Consider the following 18,252-nt stretch of genomic DNA (forward strand, 5'->3'; position numbering starts at 1 on the left):
CAATGCGAAAAGACATGTGTCGGCGTGTTTACGTATTTTTGTGGCCTTTAAAATGTGTTAAAGCGTCCTTCAAAACATGTCAAACTTTGCGAGTGAAACAATACCAACTCTATTTATAACACTTTCAAACAAATAATGGTAAATCTCTTTATGTTGCACAGAAACATGATAAAATAATACCTCTTTTAAGTAACTATTCTGTTGACAGGCGAACGCCATGTTGGATTTCCTGCGTTGGACATTAATCTAAAACTATTGTGGTACTTCATTATTAACTGCAACAAAATAATATTTACTTAAACTTTATGCGTTTGAAAAAACTAAAAACAATAGTTTGTATATTTTTAAGAAATATTTTGTTATTAAATAGTTGATTTAAATAAAGGTATTTCACTGTTTATTTATCATGAGTGACCTTAAAGTCATTTGCATATTTTTTTATATTTTTTATTGTGGGTTGACATGTCTGCCACCACTGAGTGAGAGAGATGGGTAGAATGTTAGATTATGACAACAAATTAAGCTGGATGTTCGTCCTTATTTTCCACGAAACTGCTCTTGGTGCTCATTTTTAGCTCCCAGTAAGGTTTGGACTTCAATTAATGATGAATATGGTGAGATAATTTGTGAATTTTTGTGACTAAAAATGCTTACCATTTTCATTTTTTAATAAGACAAAAATGAATTATAATTTTTAGGTTGATGAATGCAGCACAGGAACAGGGCCTTGTCAAGTCAGTAAACATGCTAAAAACTGCATTGTGTTTTGATGCAAGTGCATTTTGGTATCTAAGTATAAATTTGTTTGGGATTGTGTTTTGTGATTCTGTAGTGTTAGTGAATCGAAAACTTAAGGGTATTTTAAGAAAAAAGGAATTGTCCGTCTAAAGTAAATCTGTTCAACAGAGTTGCACTTGCACTTGCACTGTTTGCAGTTGTGGTGTGTGATGACTGTAATTCAAGTTGCAATGTCACATTGCAACTTGAACTACAGTCACACTTTAAAGAAACACATTGAATGTGTTCGTGGAGACGATTGCAGAATGAACCTCATAGTTCTAGGAGTAAGTTGCGATCATTACCCTTGATCCTCAGACCTCTGCAACCATTGATGGGGATAATCACAATTTAGGACCTAGGTACCCGTGTGGAATGTCTTTATATTTTGTTTTATTGCAGCACAGCCATAACTCTTGTTATTAACAACAAAACAGATTTGGTGGTATGTTACTTTTGTTTTGTTGCATTATCAACAAGTCCTGGGAAATTCTGAAAAAGACAATGCAAAAGTTCTACTAAATGTTGTTGCGTATGTTTATAAATTAAATACTCCTCATAGAGGAAACCTCAATAATGCAACTCTCTCATGGATTTAAATCAGTTACAAAAAAGAAAATCAAGTTACGCACGTTATACAGTAGACAATTTGGATAATTTAAATACCTGGCTGGTTCAGATCTTCTCCTCTTTTTAATAGTTTAATAATAATAATAATAATAATACTAATAATTGTGGCTTCTTGTATAGTGCACATGTCCGTCACCCAGTGACGCTCCTGGCGCTGTAACATACAGTATTTCCTGCCAGATGTGGGACTACGTTTGAATTATGAGACCTAATTCTGATAGCACCATGTAATCAGATGCTTTTCAAGGTGCTGTGGCGCAATTTGCTGCCGATAGAATAACCCTGTGGTTCTACTGATTTTTGTGTTTCAAACCGACAACAAAATTCATTAAAGGCAGTGGACATAACTATTGGCATAAAACCTTTCTTGGTGACGAGTAATGGGGAGAGGTTGATGGTATAAAACATTGTGAAAAACGGCTCCCTCTGAAGTGCCATAGTTTTAGAGAAAGAAGTAATTTTCCACGAATTTAATTTCGAGACCTCAGATTTAGAACTTGAGGTCTCAAAATCAACTATGTAAACGCACACAACTTCATGTGACAAGGGTGTTTTTTCTTTCATTATTATCTCGCAACTTCAATGACCGATTGAGCTCAAATTTTCACAGGTTTGTTATTTTATGCATATGTTGAGATACACCAACTGTAAAGGCTAGTCTTTGACAATTCCCAATAGTGTCCACTGCCTTACAGTTTTTGTAATTTTGTCATAATATGATATTTTGTAGATTATTTATGCCTTGCTAGGTCAGGAACAAACAAAGAAGAGTGTTTAAATGTTGCACTACATGTAGTGAACAAATGTCTTTACTTTTTATAACAAGCAATTCTTGTATGACAATAATATTCATTTAAGTTACTAACATTTGCATTATTCACATTTAAGTGGGGTGGAAATTTCCATGAAACACTCCGCCTCGACCTGGTAAAATGTCAGGAAAATTAATAAAAAAACAGAAAATTAATTTAAAAAAACAGAACATTTATGAAAAAACAGAAATAAATAATTTTGTTTTTTGGAAGCATTTGAAAAGTCAATTCAGTCCCAAACCTTTTTTTCTAACATCTTTGTGTAAGCAAAGGTTTTTATATGTGGCCGCTTTTGGCAGTCGCTATAGTCTCTAATGGGATAAAGCAATTATTATTCATGTAGGGAATGGCAGGGTTGGGGGGGGGGCTGGATTGGTTCTGCATTGGCCCTCAACTTAACTAGCACCCTCAGCTTTAAACTTCGTGTTAAATTTGTAAACTTTGAATTTGGAAAATGGAGTCGCAATAATAAAATAATTTGTAAATGCAAGCAGTAAATACAAATTTACAAACAATTTATTACGTTTGTGTACATTATATTATACAAATGTGAATGCATGTAATTACATGAACACAGCATACTGCGCTTCATGATTTGTTATGACTTCTATCTTCAACATACAGTGACACTCAAAAATACATCAGTTCATTTCCTGGATCTGCGTAACTTTGTGTCAGGCCTGATCAAGGTTTGCTCTTAACATTTTTAGTGGGGTAAAAACCCAGTTGTTGTGAGTTGATAAGTTTCCACTACTAAAATTTATTATTTAACCACAGCCGTTCAAAATTGCCTCTTTGTTTTGAATAAATTTTTAACCTTATCACCACTCTGTTCTTGAAAGAGTCTGATGGAATTTTAATTATTATGCAGTAGACATTATTGCTCATAAGATTGGGTATTTCTTCACCCAGCAGTTGCACTGATGGCTCTGAGCATCCTACGCATGTAGAAACCACCATTCCTCATATGATCAACCTGAACAACCTCAAATGAATGCTGCAAACCGCAAAAATGTTCCTGGCAACCATCAAGGCAAAGCGTCATGAACCAAGAAGGGCAAGGCTACATGAATGCTGCAATGGCTGCCGCTGGGAACCAAGGCTTGGGGTATACCACTGTACCTATGGGATGGAATCGTACTATATGGGGAGATGGCTCGGTCGTCTACGTAAGGTGAGAATAACATCTCAGTGTTTTGTAGACCTGATGTTTATTGAAAACACCGGGCAATTGCCTCCACTGCCCCTGGTTTCTGCCTTGGTGCTCTTGTAACGTTTAAACTAAAATTTACAATTTCCTCACAGAAAAAAAGGCATTGGTGCCCTTGCACTTTCTAGAACAAAGAATCAGGCCTGGTTTTGTGTATTTATAGGCTAGATGTATTATGAGGAAGCACTACAGTACACACGTTTATAAAACCTTTTAACATTTCATGTACCATGTTGACATAAATTAGCTGTAAAAACATTGATATTCTGTCAGCCTAGCTTTAACCATTTAGCACTCGCACATTATTTTAAAGGAACACGTTGCCTTGGATCCGTCGAGTTAGTCTTTGAAAAACGTTTGTAACCGTTTGGTATAAAATGCATTTAGAAAGATATTTTAAAAGTAGAATATATTGATCCACACAAGTATCACTCGAAATTGCGTGGTTTTCCTTTTACCTCGTCGACTAACACGGTCGGCCATTTATGGGAGTCAAACTTCGGCCATTTATGGGAGTCAAACTTTTGACTCCCATAAATGGTCCGACCGTGTTAGTTCGCAAAGTAAAAGGAAAACCATGCAATTTCGAGGCAAATTTGTGTGGATCATTGTATTCTACTTTTACAACATCTTTCCAACCATATGCATTTTATAGAAAACGGTTACAAAACGCTTTTTATAGACCAACTCATCCGATCCAAGGCAACGTGTTCCTTTAAGTACCGGTACATTGTGTAATTTTGCGTCATGTGTAGTTCTTTCAAAGCAGCAGGAAAGTCACAAGGTTTTCCAATGTGCCTAGAAATCCGTTGATAAATTCATTGTGATCCTTTCATGTATAACACGTTTTATTTCTTTTGTAGTGAATAACATATCTGTCATTGATTTGCACAGTTGATTTGTTTCCCTAATACCAAATTAAAGATTTGAGTTTGAAAATATAATACAGATCAACTAAAATAAGGAACCATTGTTTACGTGTTTGACACTTGAGTTTGTTAAACGGAAGTTTCGTACATGTAGTCGGACAAATTGAAATATTTTAACATTTTTGCATTATGGCAAATTCGATAAGAGAATGAAAACCATGCCCTTGAAAGAATACAGCGGTGTATAGAGGGCAGTGACTTCATGGTAGGAAAATGGGAAAATCTGGGGTATAGATTGGAAGAAAGACACAAACTATCAATTATGAAAGACATACATGTACAACGCATGAAAGTATGAACACAATTAAACAATATAGAAAGGTTTGCGGTAATACCAAGTAATGTTTATCTCTAATGAGTTGGGGTAGTTCTGAAAAGAACCGCTGGTTTCAACTCGACGTTTCGATCAGTATGCTCTGATTGTCCCAGAAGACGATCAGAGCATACTGACATGACTGATGGTGTTCCGCAAACCTTTGTATATCGTATTTCCACCATGCAAAGTTTCAAATCCTACTTACAATCAAACAAACGCAAATGTTTTTCCAAGCGTAGGCCTATGGTTTTTATATTTTGACAAAGTATGAATGTTAAATCTGAATTCACTTTGTTGGATGCGTGCTCACAGTCGTAGCAGGAATGAATGCACTTGTAACAGAGTAAGCACATGTATGCTTTATACAGGCATGCAACTCTTCCGCGGAAACGCGGAATTCCGCGTTTTCAAAAAAATTATTAGCGCAAAAAAATACATTCCGCGGTTAGCGCGATCTTAAGACAAATGATTAGCGCTAAAAAAATATCCAAAATACATTCCGCGGTTAGCGCGATCTAAAGATAAATTCAACAATACATTGTAACGCATGGTCTGGCCTCTGCCGCGGCACGCAATCCATTCTACTGCAGGGTCAATCTAAAGCCCACAGCAAGCAAAGCGTACGTTTACACACTGCGTGTGGGTCACTAATAGCCGTGTGTACGGTCGAAAAATCTGGAACAGTGGAACGCACCCGTGGCGCAGGCGAGTTGTGTGCTAAACAAAGTTATTATACAGCCTTGAAATGAGTCTAAGGTCGTGTCTTCGTCTGGTCCCGCTGTTTTGCAATAGTATAGTATACACGTGTTGTACATGTACATGTATGTGTGTGTGTGAGTTAGTTGCTAAATGTACATGGTATACTGTGTGCTAGTTGTGAACAGTCGTATCTTCAAACGTCCGTCAAAATGACATCCAAAAGAAATGATATTTTAGAGCGGGACCGAGTGGTACCTGGCCAAATTAAAGCCATTGATAAAGGAGTAAAAAATACCTGGAAGTGGTTCTGGTTGGAAAAAAAAAGATGTCGACGGTAAACTGCTCGCAAGCGACGGCAAGCGGGAACAAGTGGCTCTCACCGAACATTGTAAGGCGGCCAAAGCATCGGCAGTTGATTAAGTTGAGGAAAACTAACTATTGTTTCCCAGGTAGTTATGAAATTTGCATAAAATTATTATTCCCCCCCCCCCAAAAAAAAAAAAAAAAAAAAATCTGAATTCTTTCTTTTTTTTGGGGGGGGGGGAATAATAATTTTATGCAAATTTCATAATTACCTGGGAAACAATAGTTAGTTTTCCTCAACTTAATCAACTCCCGATGCTTTGCCACCTTAGAATTACGGTGCATACATAGGCAAGGTGTTTTTCCATGTTATTTTAGTTGTATAAAACACTTCACTTTGTCTTTGTCATACATGCTAAGATTGATCCTAAGAGCATAAAAAACACTTTTTAGGGTACCATTGTGGGTCTCGAAAAGTTTCCTCTTTTTTTTTCATCGGGCAGTTGCATGCCTGTTTATAAGGAGTGTATGGAGACTAAGAGGGGTTTGCCTTGGTTTGTTTTTGTATTTTTTTCCCAATTTTGTTTTAAAGCTTTCAAAAATCGATGTATAAAGTTAATTGGGACGCAAACAAAATCTTTCAAGTTTTCCTAAATGAACCTGATTAATAATTGTACATACTGTGCGTACAGTTAAATATATATTGTACGGTAGTAAATGTAATGTGGTTGGAAATAAGGAAATTTTATTTGTGTTGTTTTCCTTTCAAATAATTTAATGTAAATTGTTCTATGGTCAGCTTGATTTTAAGGAAATTTCACCAGACAATTCCGCATTTGTTTGCTCTTCCAAATAAGACATGGGTTGTTTTTTTTGTAGAGTCCACTCGAATGATGCTTTTTTTTGCATTATAAAGGCTTAAATCTAATCTACACCATGCATCAGTGTTTAAATTCAACATATGTTTCCTATACTATATCCCTCAGTCCAAGTGGCCACCTTCTGCATTGTGCCGATGAGCTTCAGCGATACCTCCTTGCAGAAGGCACTTGCAAATGTGGATTAGAATGTCCGCTGATCATCGATAGAGTGTTCAACTTCAACCCTAGGGTGCCGGCAAGACCCAAGCTACCATCTGACATCCTTCAGCGGAGTCATCTCCAGACTCTCTGCAAGCATAGACATAAGTTAGTTGCCATGGCAGCGGGGCTTCAGGGGAACGAGGAGAGCCTGACAAACATCGGTCCGCCTGGGGAGGCTTGGCAGCGCCTGGGAGAAGCAAAGGTCGGTATCAGATATTTTGATGTTTGACTTGATACCTGTTTACTAGTATTGTATTGTAATTTTTATGGCAATGAGTACAGTTTAGTATTTGTTTATGCATAATGCACATGTATACATGGTATTAGTCTCCAAGTTGAATTTTTTTTTAGTTTCATTAGGCACTGAACACATTTGGTAATTGTCAAAGACCAGTCTTCTCACTTGGTGTATCCCACACTAAGCATAAACCCCGTGAAAATTTGAGCTCAATTGGTCATCGAAGTTGCGAGAAAATGATGAAAGAAAAAACACCCTTGTTGGACGAATTTGTGTGCTTTCATTACCAAATGTGTACCTTCCTTTTAACTAATAGAGACAAGATTTATCACACTCTCTTGTTGCCTGTCTCTCTTCCCCTCCACTATATTAAAATAAGGAAAATAAAATAAATCAAATAAATTAAAAAAACAAATTAGTGGGTTATTTATAAACAAAATTGGTTATTAATTTTCTTTATTTTTTATGAACAATTAAGAACAAAGTATCATTAAAAATCGCAAAAGAAGGTTACACTATTAAACCATGCAATAATAAATTGCTACAGTTGTAGCCTGGGCATTAAAAACATGAATCAAAAAATGCTATTTGTCATCAACTTTAACAGATTTAACAGATTTCATACTATTCAATTGTAAAAAAACCAATTTGCACTGTAAAGACTTGTCGATAAAGCCAAGCAAGAGAAAAGAGATATGTATGGAATGCCAACTTAGTGTGATCCTAACAAGTCTAAAGTTGTTGTGTTTGGGTGTGGGGTTTTTTTCAAACAAAAATTCCTTAGGCAGTCATGAAAAACATTTCAACACTAAACTTTTTTTACTAAACACAATATGTCATGATCTCAAAATGACCCAATTCAGGTTGTTGAAAGTGCGGTTGTACATTAAAATGTTTTGTCAAATAATCTTAAAGGTATATACTGTATGCTTAGATTTGTTCACAATGCTTTTGAATGAATTTTTTTTCTTTTCTTTTTTCTAAAAAGTGAAAATTCCAAGGAGTAGTCAACAGAATATTGGATGTGTAACTTTTACTAGGTCTGTTCTAAAATTCCTTCTGTGTTGTTTTTTATGCAGCAGGAGTGAAGAGGGCAAGGTCAAAGTCGAAACCCGAGACTGGCGGTGATTTTCAGTATCCCAACCTTTCAGTGTCGCAGATCTTAGCACTACAACAAGGCAGGCACCAGCACCATCCGCAAAACATCACCAAACATATGCCTTCAATGGAATCCATCCCTTATGATCATCGCTAGCATCAGCAGCAGCACAGCCTCGAGTCACATCAGAGACAGGCTCAGATGCGCTTCTTGCACATGCAGCATCAGGAGCTTATGCAGCAGCACCAGCAGCAGCAGCTTCTGCTTCACCACCAGCAGCTTACACGCCAGGCATCCCCACGCAGGGGAAGCCAGGAATCTCTCCATTCGCCTATTGATCAGTGCTCTGTGAACATTGGGACGGAAGGGTGCTACACTCGAGCCAACCCTTCGCTGTCCGAACATACCGTTTACCCGAGGTGCTGAGGTAGCACCACAGAACACACTACTGCTGCAAGTCCACACAACACTGTTTCAAGGTCGAGAAAAAGAAGCGGATCAAGCGGTGAACTTACCGTCAGTCCAAATGAAATGCAAACACTCCATAGCCATGGTTCCTTCTCATTCCCTTTCATGGGGAGGTACATGGGCCTGTTGTGGACGGACCGAATATGGTCGGCATGCACCTGGATGGATGTTCTCCGAGCGTGATTCCATTACTCAGCAACATGTACCATAATCAAAACAGGGCTTCCTCGACTGCTGCTAATATGAGCAATAATCCAGCCTTGTTTGCCAATAGAATGATGTGGCCTTCTATATGCAAGACCGGTCGAAAAGAGCCTTGTTGTACCTGGCCAGGACTCGGAAGAAGCTGCACCAATTGAGTTCAACAAAACCTGTGGACAAATCTAAAGCAGATAAAATGAGCACCTCAGTCACCCCAAAAGACAGCAACCCGACTTATAGCATCAAGTCCAGCTCTATGCACAACACAAAACAGATCCAAACTTCCAGTTGGTAATATATCACTGCAAGAAATATTTAACCAGTCACTTGAAGGAAGTGCCTTCCCAGCAAGTAGGTCTACTTTCAGCTGCAGCTAAAGCCCAATCAGCAAAGCAATCTCAACCTCCTGAAGTCCTGCACCCAATCATGCAGGCGACCTGATGTCTGGTATGGGCTTATTTAACGACAACACGCCTAACGTAACACAGGACAGCTCGAAACATGAAATAGCACCTTCACAGATAAGCGCAAAGAGAAAGCAAAGTGTGGAATCATTAAAACTCTCCGACGCTGTTGGGGCAACTGAGACCAGCAGTGAAGGTAGCACATCTGCCGTTGAGAATATCAGTGAGTCCCCAATACAGTGCCTGGAGAATGCTGTACTCAATTTAGAAGACCAGCCTCACGTAGCGAACGTAGTTCCCTTTCCAGAAGGCGCAACTTTTTCTCCTGAGCGAAAGAGAATAAACACAAAGAGCATTGAGGATGCAATCGATGGCTGGACCAAGAGACCGCGATTACACAGTAGTGACAGCTCACATGGACGTGCCTCTGTTGAATCTGAGACAATACAATCAGAAGTTGCTTTATCAACTCACAAAGTGCCTGAGATGAACACGGACAGACTTTTCCTAATGCACCAGCATGAGTCGACCAAGGTAACAGGCTCATACAATGTTGTGTGTTCGACCGGAAAATCAACAAACCTGGGTGAGCATCAATCAGTGGATGAGTTAGCCAGGTTAAAAAAGCAGCAGGAATGGTGCGCAGCCATGATCAGAGCAAATCAACAGCACGGTACCGAAATGTTTCACAATTGAGCAATTCCCAACAGATCCACAGATGGACTTCCCCACATTAGGTCAAGAGGTCTACAGGAGCTCCAACACATTGCCATGGGTGGTGGCCCTTTTCCCAGGATGCAGGTATGCAACAGCCTCCAACTATGCCCAGACACATCAGTTTCCAAATCGCTTATCAATCCACATTTGTGCATCCTAAGATGAATGTAATGCAACACCCGCGTGGAATGCCAAGGCCTTTCAGACTGGATACACCGGTAGAACAGATAGATCCTAAGATCCAACAGGGTGCAAATATGTGTAATAGTAACATTTTACAATCAATGCTACAGCAGCAGCAACAGCAACATCTCCAGCAGTTGGGAATACCTCCGGGTAACTTTCACCATCCTGGTATACCTGTGAAAATTTGAGCTCAATCGGTCATCGAACTTGCGAGATAATAATGAAAGAAAAAACACCCTTGTCACACGAAGTTGTGTGCGTTGAGAGGGTTGATTTCGAGACCTCAAGTTCTAAACCTGAGGTATCCAATTAAATTCGTGAAAAAAATTACTTCTTTCTCGAAAACTATGGCACTTCAGAAGGAGCCGTTTCTCACAATGTTGTATACCATCAACATCTCCCCATTACTCGTCACCAAGAAAGGTTTTATGCTAATAAATATTAGAGTAATTACCAATAGTATCCACTGCCTTTAATTAACAACACACGAAGTGATGGAGACGACTTCGTATTTGCCCTATCCTTACCCCTAACCCGCTAGAACAAGGGGACACTAGCTTGTCACTGTTATTTATTTATTTATTTTAATTCTTTAGACATACACAATAGTTACAAGTTGTACAGGGGCTGTCAAGGTTAAAACAAAAGTATACAAAACTGCCATCAAAGATGTGTAAAACCCAGACCCCTGCCAACGATAAAAATATAAATATACAATATAAAAGGTGATTGCACTCAAATATTTTAAATCACACATAGAAATTATTAAAACACAGGTAGATTTGTCATAGCCATGAAATTTGGCTGTGGTCTTCGCTAACAAACTCGTTAAGCCGTGTTTGTTGTGAGGTCAGCAGTTCAATGAAATCAGGCTCTGGACTGAACTTATTAGCTACCAACATGTGGGACACAGCTGTCAGCTCCAAAAACCAAAATAGTTGCTGATTATTTGAATGTCAACGGTAATCAGTGAACTTCTACTGGGGGGCAATTAATCACTGGAGGTTTCAATATCTGTGACATGTCATGGGGGAATTCATGCTTGTTATTGGCCTCAGCTCAGCAAAACTCATCTTGGTTGAGCAAGACCAGTGATACAAGTCCAGTTTAAAGGGCAACTGGACACTATTGGTAATTACTTAAAATAATTGTTAGCATAAAAAATTACTTGGAAACGAGCAATGTTGGTAATAAAAAACATTGTAAAAAATGGCTCCCTCTGAAGTAACATCAGTAAAATAGTTTTTAAGAAAGAAGTCATTTCTTATGAAAATATTTGAAGGTTTGTTATTTTATACTTATGTTGAGATACACCAAGTGAGAAGACTGGTCTTTGTCCAGTGCCTTTAAAGGGCAACTGGTGAACAAATAATATTTATAATTAGAGCTTTTCACACCCGAAGGCCATCCCAAAGCCCTCTTTAATTGTTCTACTGGTATGCAGATCTATGTTTGGAATTATGAGACCCGGCCATTGTAAACTTAATGCAACCAACCATGCCAGAAACACTAGTGCAAACCCCGTCTATTAGCAATAAGTGTACTGGGTTATTTAACGTTCATTACACAACGCACAGGACCTACGGCTTTATGTATCATCCAAATTGACGGAGCGATAATGGTTTAAGTGTCTTGCTTGAGGGCGCAAGTGTCAATACTGGGACTCAAACCCACCGTGACACTTCGCTGATCAGAAACACCAATGCTGAGTCTGGTGCGCTTGACCGCTCGGCCACGTCACTAAACTCCTGCTACTTTCTTAAAAGAGAATAAAAACGACATCAAGTTGTTTTTGTTGAAAATAGAGTAGGTGTCTTGTCAGTTCTTTGTCTCTTGGTTGGTTAGAATTTTTCTGCTTGTTTGTAATTGATTTGGGTTGTCAGAGTTGTAGTCAAGTCAAACATTCTCTCGTCAAGATTTGTTTTATGTGGTGCGTCATGATGGAATGTCTTGCCGCAGCATTTACGGCTTTGACTTCAAGGGCATCTGTACGATCTGCAGTGATCAAGCCAAAGCCGTTACCGAAGCTGGGTTGAGTTGGTTTCTAAGATGGGGTCTGTCTTGGGAAAGTTTCAACCATTTGTGTTCAGAAAGGAATCTGCTGGTTTTATGAAGTTTATTAGTATTATTTAAAGGAACACGTTCCCTTGGATCGGGCGAGTTGGTCTTTAAAAAGGGTTTGAAACCGTTTGTTATAAAATGCATATGGTTAGATAGATAATTTAAAAGTAGAATATAAAGATCCACACAAACATGCCCCGAAATTGCACGTTTTTCCTTTTACATAACACACTAACACTGCCTGCCACTTTATGGTTATGGAGTCAAAATTTCTCCACAAAATGGCCGACTGTGTTTGCTCGCGATGTAAAAAGAAAACTGGCAATTTTTAGGTATTTTTGTGTGGATCGTTATATTCCACTTTAAAATGATCTATCTAACCATATGCATTTTATAACAAACTGTTTCAAACTTTTTTTAAAGACCAACTCGCCCAGATCTAAGGCAACACTTTCCTATAGGTGAAAATATCTTATCATTTGCTAGTTGGTTAAGAAGAATAATGTATTACTCTTTGACTGCTAATCAATTTTTCTCGTCATGATTATTGTGCAACTCGAAGTTGGCAATGCGTAAGTATAAAAATACATGCCACTGCCACAATTCTTTTGTGTTGCGAACTGCACTATCCATAAAGTTAATTTGCTTTTAATTTACTTGCCATGGATTTTAATTTTGAAGGATTACTCATTACGCATTAACTATTGGAAACACATGGCGAAAACATTGATTTTTTGTCTTCACACTGATGTGTGCCTGCTGTTTTCCTGAGTGCTGCAGGGAAAAAAATCCATAAGCTACTCAGGTAGGATTAGAACCAACAACCCCCAATTCTAGAGCGCATATGTTGCATCTGATCTAATTCTTATTATAGTCTAGGGTCACAGTCAGGTCTTTAAGGGAAACGACAGTTTTAGTTTTGTCAATATGTCTGCGTTGATATTAGTGAATTTTCAATTATCCTTTTTGGCATGATTCCCAAAGTATAAACAGTCTTCGTTTAATAAAAACATCCAATCTGACTAAAATTGTAAGTGGTGACTTCATAATTCAAATGATTTCAACACACAGGTGCATTATCCTTCCTCCGCGGCAAGAAGCAAATTTAGGTCACTCGGAAAGCTTTAGTGCCTCCCAAAGGGGATTTAGGTCCACAATGTTCCATCTAGAAAAAACAAAATTTTTATTTAAAAACAACAGCGTGAATCAAACATCCCAAATCCCCGACAGCTGGCCCAAAGAGTGGTCTGCGCGTAGCTAAGGTCAGCCAGTATACGTGGGTCAATCAGTCACCGCAGGTCACCTAGGCAGGTTTGACATTAGTGTCAGGCCACTGTCATCACAGAGATAGCGTTGTGAGGCTGCATGAAGCTTTAGACCATCTCCATTGGGGTTAACATTCCTTGTCCATCCATGGACGTCACCCTTCCATTCCTGAGTCTGCAGCTTGCGCTAGTCTGTCACATCCCTGGATTCAACGTTGTTATCTCCCCTGGGGGACTGCAGGTACAGAAATGATCAAATACAGCAACTATGAGATGACAAATTGTTTGGGAAACATGTCATTTTGTAAGGATTACTGGATTTAAGATGTGTGTGTCTGTAACACTACAATGTCCTCGAATCTGGAGTGATTTTGACTGATACATAACAGAGATCTGTCATGAATAAATAAACAACCCGCTCCAATCGTTTGATTAAATGGTCGTTGGCCAAAGGCTGGTAATTAGCTTGAATGGCATATTTATATTTTCTGCATCTGACCAACTTTGAGAAAAAATATGTTGTAATAGGGATAAATAATAATTGATAACCATATAATAATGGGTATGTTTAGCTTTCCTGGGTCATCCCCGGTGCGTTGGAATAGCTTTTGAAGTCAATCCAGGGGCTCACCCAGGTCAGCCCCCATCCCAGTGCCCTGCTTGTGGAGTGGGTCACTTGGGGGCTGGCCCCAGGTAAAGGACATCACTACGAGAGCGGTGAGTGATGGTTAGTTTAGCTCTGGTTAGGGGCTCACCGAGTGAGCACCCCGGGGTAGACCCAGGGAAGCTAAACGAACGCACCCATAGATGTAGATGGTGCTAATTGTCAAAAATGGAAGACATCATTTTTGTCAAAATAGTTGTATGGGGATAAAGAATAATATTTTGTTTTACCCTGCAAGGATGTGCTAACCACCGTATACTTTTCCCAATGAACATGAAAGGCTCAGGTTTGAGGCAGGATTCAAACCTGTGTCCACAGAACTGAAAAGGCAGGGAAGAATCCAGTGAGCCAACTTGAACTCCTTATGAAAGTAATATATAAACAGGTCGCAACTCATTGCGCTGGCTTTGATGAACTGAAGGTGGCATGTGGAGATCTTTAAATATAATTCATCCTATTTCAACATGTAACATGATCATTGCCAGAGTGCATATTAGACCTGTGGCTGTTATTGGTGCATCAATGGTCCTAAAGCGGCGATAGAAAGACTCATTCTCTCTCCCGCTGGATTGGAACGATGTCACAAATGAATTTCATGAACCAAGGCAGTGACATAAAGCCATTTGATGAGGAATAATTCTACTTGAAATTTTAAATGGACTAAAGAAGACAATTTTAAGTTCAGCTACTTTCAACCCCATTCTTTTCAGAACCAACTACTCAAAAGAGATTTTCACATGGTGTTACCGCAAACCTAATCTAATTATACTTCCACCATGCAAAGTTTCAAATCCTACTTTATAGAGCCAGATAAGCTCAGTTGGTAGAGCACTGGCAGATTAATCCAGAAGTTGCAGGTTCACATCCTGATCTCCTGGTCAATTTGTTTAGCCCAAAATGAAAATGAATAAGAAAATGTAAGAAAAGAGAATTCTATTTGAAATTCAAATGATTAAAGATGGATGAAAATTTGTAAGCTTAGCTACTTTAACAACACTCCGTAAATTAAGCAACTTGGGATGAATTTGTTGAGTACTAAACCAACTAATCATAGAGGTGGCGTTGTTAGAACGCTGACGGGCATGTACCGTACTCATTAGCACCTTAGACTGTGTTCCTCGCTCTGCTGCCCGTATCTTTCATAACATCCGTATGAAGGAGTAATGCACCTTAGCAAAGAGCACCCTGGGTATACCACATAGACACACTGACTATCATTGGCGTAAGGAGTCTGTTTGCCTGAAGGGGAATGAGATGTCATCCCATCGACAGCATGCTCCTCCATGGTAACTTGAGTACCATCTTTGGCTGTGCTGGGCGTCTGCCAAGGCGTGAAGTAGATTCCCACTTCGTTTGGCTACATGATACTGATGAGCAGCGGTGATAAGGGGGGGCACACACTCAAACTCTAGTGGGGGGTTCTCCTTTGCTTTATGTGCAAACATCTCATATGCCAAGAAAATAAATAAATAACTGCTACAGGTTTGCGGCCTAACGAGACATTTGGATACAACTGCAGACTGCATGTGACAAACGTGTTGCAGTTGTGTGTTGCAGTTGTTGTGTGGTTTGCTGCTGATGAACAGCCTTTATATCAAATTAATAAACTACTTAAAAACACCAATATAAATGCACTGATAACATTTCATATTTCAACTTCTCTGTGTAAAAAATTTGTAGAGGTTATGACTTGATGCATTTATAATGCAGCAGGATATTGACTGGAGCGGGTTATATTTATCCAGGAGTGTTGTCTTTTTCACCCTGATGAAAAGCCCTAAGCCTTCTGTACAGCGCTGTAAGCTTCAAACTTCGATGGAGCCAGTCCTGGGTATACGTGAACGCACACACATGTTGATAGCTGATGGTAACCACGTACACAGGGCTGTTTATTTTCACAATAGTTCTGCAGACAGAAGTTTATGAGTTCCATCTGTGGCGATTTCCCCGTGGGACTCTTAAGTTTCTACGAAGCGTAGGACGCATGATTGGCAGTCCACAACGGTCCACTCTCGACTTCTTAAGATGTGAAACAACTATCGTCGACCATTCTAATTCCACTTAATGGAGCTCAGTAAAAGCCTCTGTAACATGCGTGGGGCTAAAAGAGAGCAATCAAATATTCATATACACGATAACCATGGCAATAAATACACTTCTGTATTCATGTCTCGTTCCATTAGCTGGCTTTGTGTAGCATTATGTGTTTATTAGCCATTAACAGTCGTTCTATGGACTGCGATTCATTATTGTTCTACTGAACATCTTGATCAAAATCAACGCGCTTTACAACAGTTTAAATTTAAAAATAAATAAATAAATAAATTGCAATTACAAGGCTGATTGTGAACGTCTTGACATAAGAAGTGCATGATTTAAAGACAAGTCTATTCTAGCGATAGGCTGACTGTGTAGAGCCTAGATAACCTGCTTTTCATGAATGTCCCTTTCACATACAGGTACATGTTTGTACACACCTGAGTTTGACTTGAAATAAATACAAAGTAAAGCGCAAGTACTATCAAAAGGGGGATAAATAAGATTCAATGCGTCCTACTTCAATGCAGTCAACCCAAAGTGAACTCAGTCTACCATGACTTGTTAAACATCCTGTTCAAAAGCCAATGCCATGTCAACAACTTTCACTCCATGTTTTGTTATTCCAGTAGCACCAAATCATGGGAATCAGATAATATGTGTCCTTATTATTGATGTAGATACTACAAGTCAGCCTTTTGATAGTTCACGTCCAAAGGGTTCGCATGAAAGCTTTTTGGATAACATCATGGAATATTTCACACACGACTGTCTCATGAAACTGTTTGCAGAAAAAAAAAAATTATAAAAAAAAATTAACAGAACCAGACAAGTGTTATTTCTCCCTACTGCCGTTTGATGCGTGTTATTTCTCCCTATCGCCGTTTGATGCGTCCCAAATGAGTCGTGTCACGCCAAACACAAGCAGGGCTTCTCATCAGTTAATTGATGGATGAGGCAAGGCTGTTAGACGCCTGGCCATAATACTCCTTGTTTAGAAAAAGTCTTACTGAATCATGGGATGGGGTCAGGCAGTCCTTGCCCTATTTAGAATCAGACTTATTCCTTCCTCCTTATTATTCCTTCCTCCTTAGGATGGCTGCAGACTCGTTTGTCCTCCTCTTGTATAACTATTTGTCCTGTCACTTTGAGTTGTGAAATTTGTCCCCTGGCAAGTCACAGAATATTTGTTTTAATTTCTGATTTGGGTGACAGTAGATGAATCACGGAAAATAGAAAAAAGTTTTCAGATGTATGAGAAGCGCTTTCAAAACGGAGATCATTTTTTACAAACTGTCAGTTTATAGCCTTGAGTTCTGATGTTGTAACCATAGTTTAGGTCTCTTCAACTAATTAAAGCGAAATTGTGGAATTCTTTGTAGGAATCATATAAGCATGAGTAGCATTTTGTCTCGCCTTGTCTAAAGATTGTTCTAGTAAAAATGCATATTTTTTTATTATTTTTATTTATTTATTTAAAATGATGCTGAAGCTTTACATTTATTTCCGTACTTCATGAAAACAGTACAAACAATTGTGTTTAAGGAGTAACCAATAAACAATGCTATTTAGCAAGGCAGAGAAAAAAAAAGTAAATAAAGTATGGAGACATGATCTGGAAGCCGAGGCTTATGTTTAGATGCCTTGGGACAGACAAACATAACATAAACAGGGACAAGAACGTACGGACAGACAATTAGAACAAAGACAAAGAAGTAACAAGTATTTATACAGGGTGGTCATGCAGGATTGCATAGTGGTATCTTTCCTCGCCTTCCAACTCTAGGACCTCGGTTCCAACCCTGCAGGGGCACTATGTGTATTGGGTTTTACCTCTTCCTAAAATAATTCTTTGGGTTTTCCTCTCGCATCTAAAACTGAAACTTCCTTCCTTGTCTTCTGTCCATGGGGTTCATGGCTAGTCTAGTGAGTAAAAAGTTTGCTTTTCTGATAATCTTGGGGTTCTCAACAAAATAAGCTTTTAGGTACCAACAGTGTGTGAATGGGAGTACCTCTGAAAAGAGCTCATGTAGTCTTGACTTTTCAAATTCTATACTCTGCTCATCTTCAAGAGCATTTATTAATAATTTAGCACTTAGTAGATCCCTTAAGGAACACTTCCCACCTCATCGCAATTAAGGAAAAAATAAAAAG

General features: G+C 38.8%; 1 protein-coding gene across 1 annotated transcript; it reads left to right on the top strand.

Annotated features, from left to right (window-relative positions):
- Positions 1-3,274: 3,274 nt before the first annotated feature.
- Positions 3,275-8,228, top strand: LOC117306683 (methyl-CpG-binding domain protein 5-like). Its single transcript, XM_033791165.1, has 3 exons — positions 3,275-3,393; positions 6,663-6,960; positions 8,076-8,228. Exons 1-3 carry the CDS (start codon positions 3,287-3,289, stop codon positions 8,082-8,084), a joined length of 414 nt encoding a protein of 137 aa, XP_033647056.1. The 5' UTR covers positions 3,275-3,286; the 3' UTR covers positions 8,085-8,228.
- The last annotated feature ends 10,024 nt before the right edge of the window (positions 8,229-18,252 follow it).

Source organism: Asterias rubens, unplaced genomic scaffold, assembly GCF_902459465.1.
Source record: "Asterias rubens unplaced genomic scaffold, eAstRub1.3, whole genome shotgun sequence".
In the NCBI taxonomy this organism is placed as follows: domain Eukaryota; kingdom Metazoa; phylum Echinodermata; class Asteroidea; order Forcipulatida; family Asteriidae; genus Asterias; species Asterias rubens.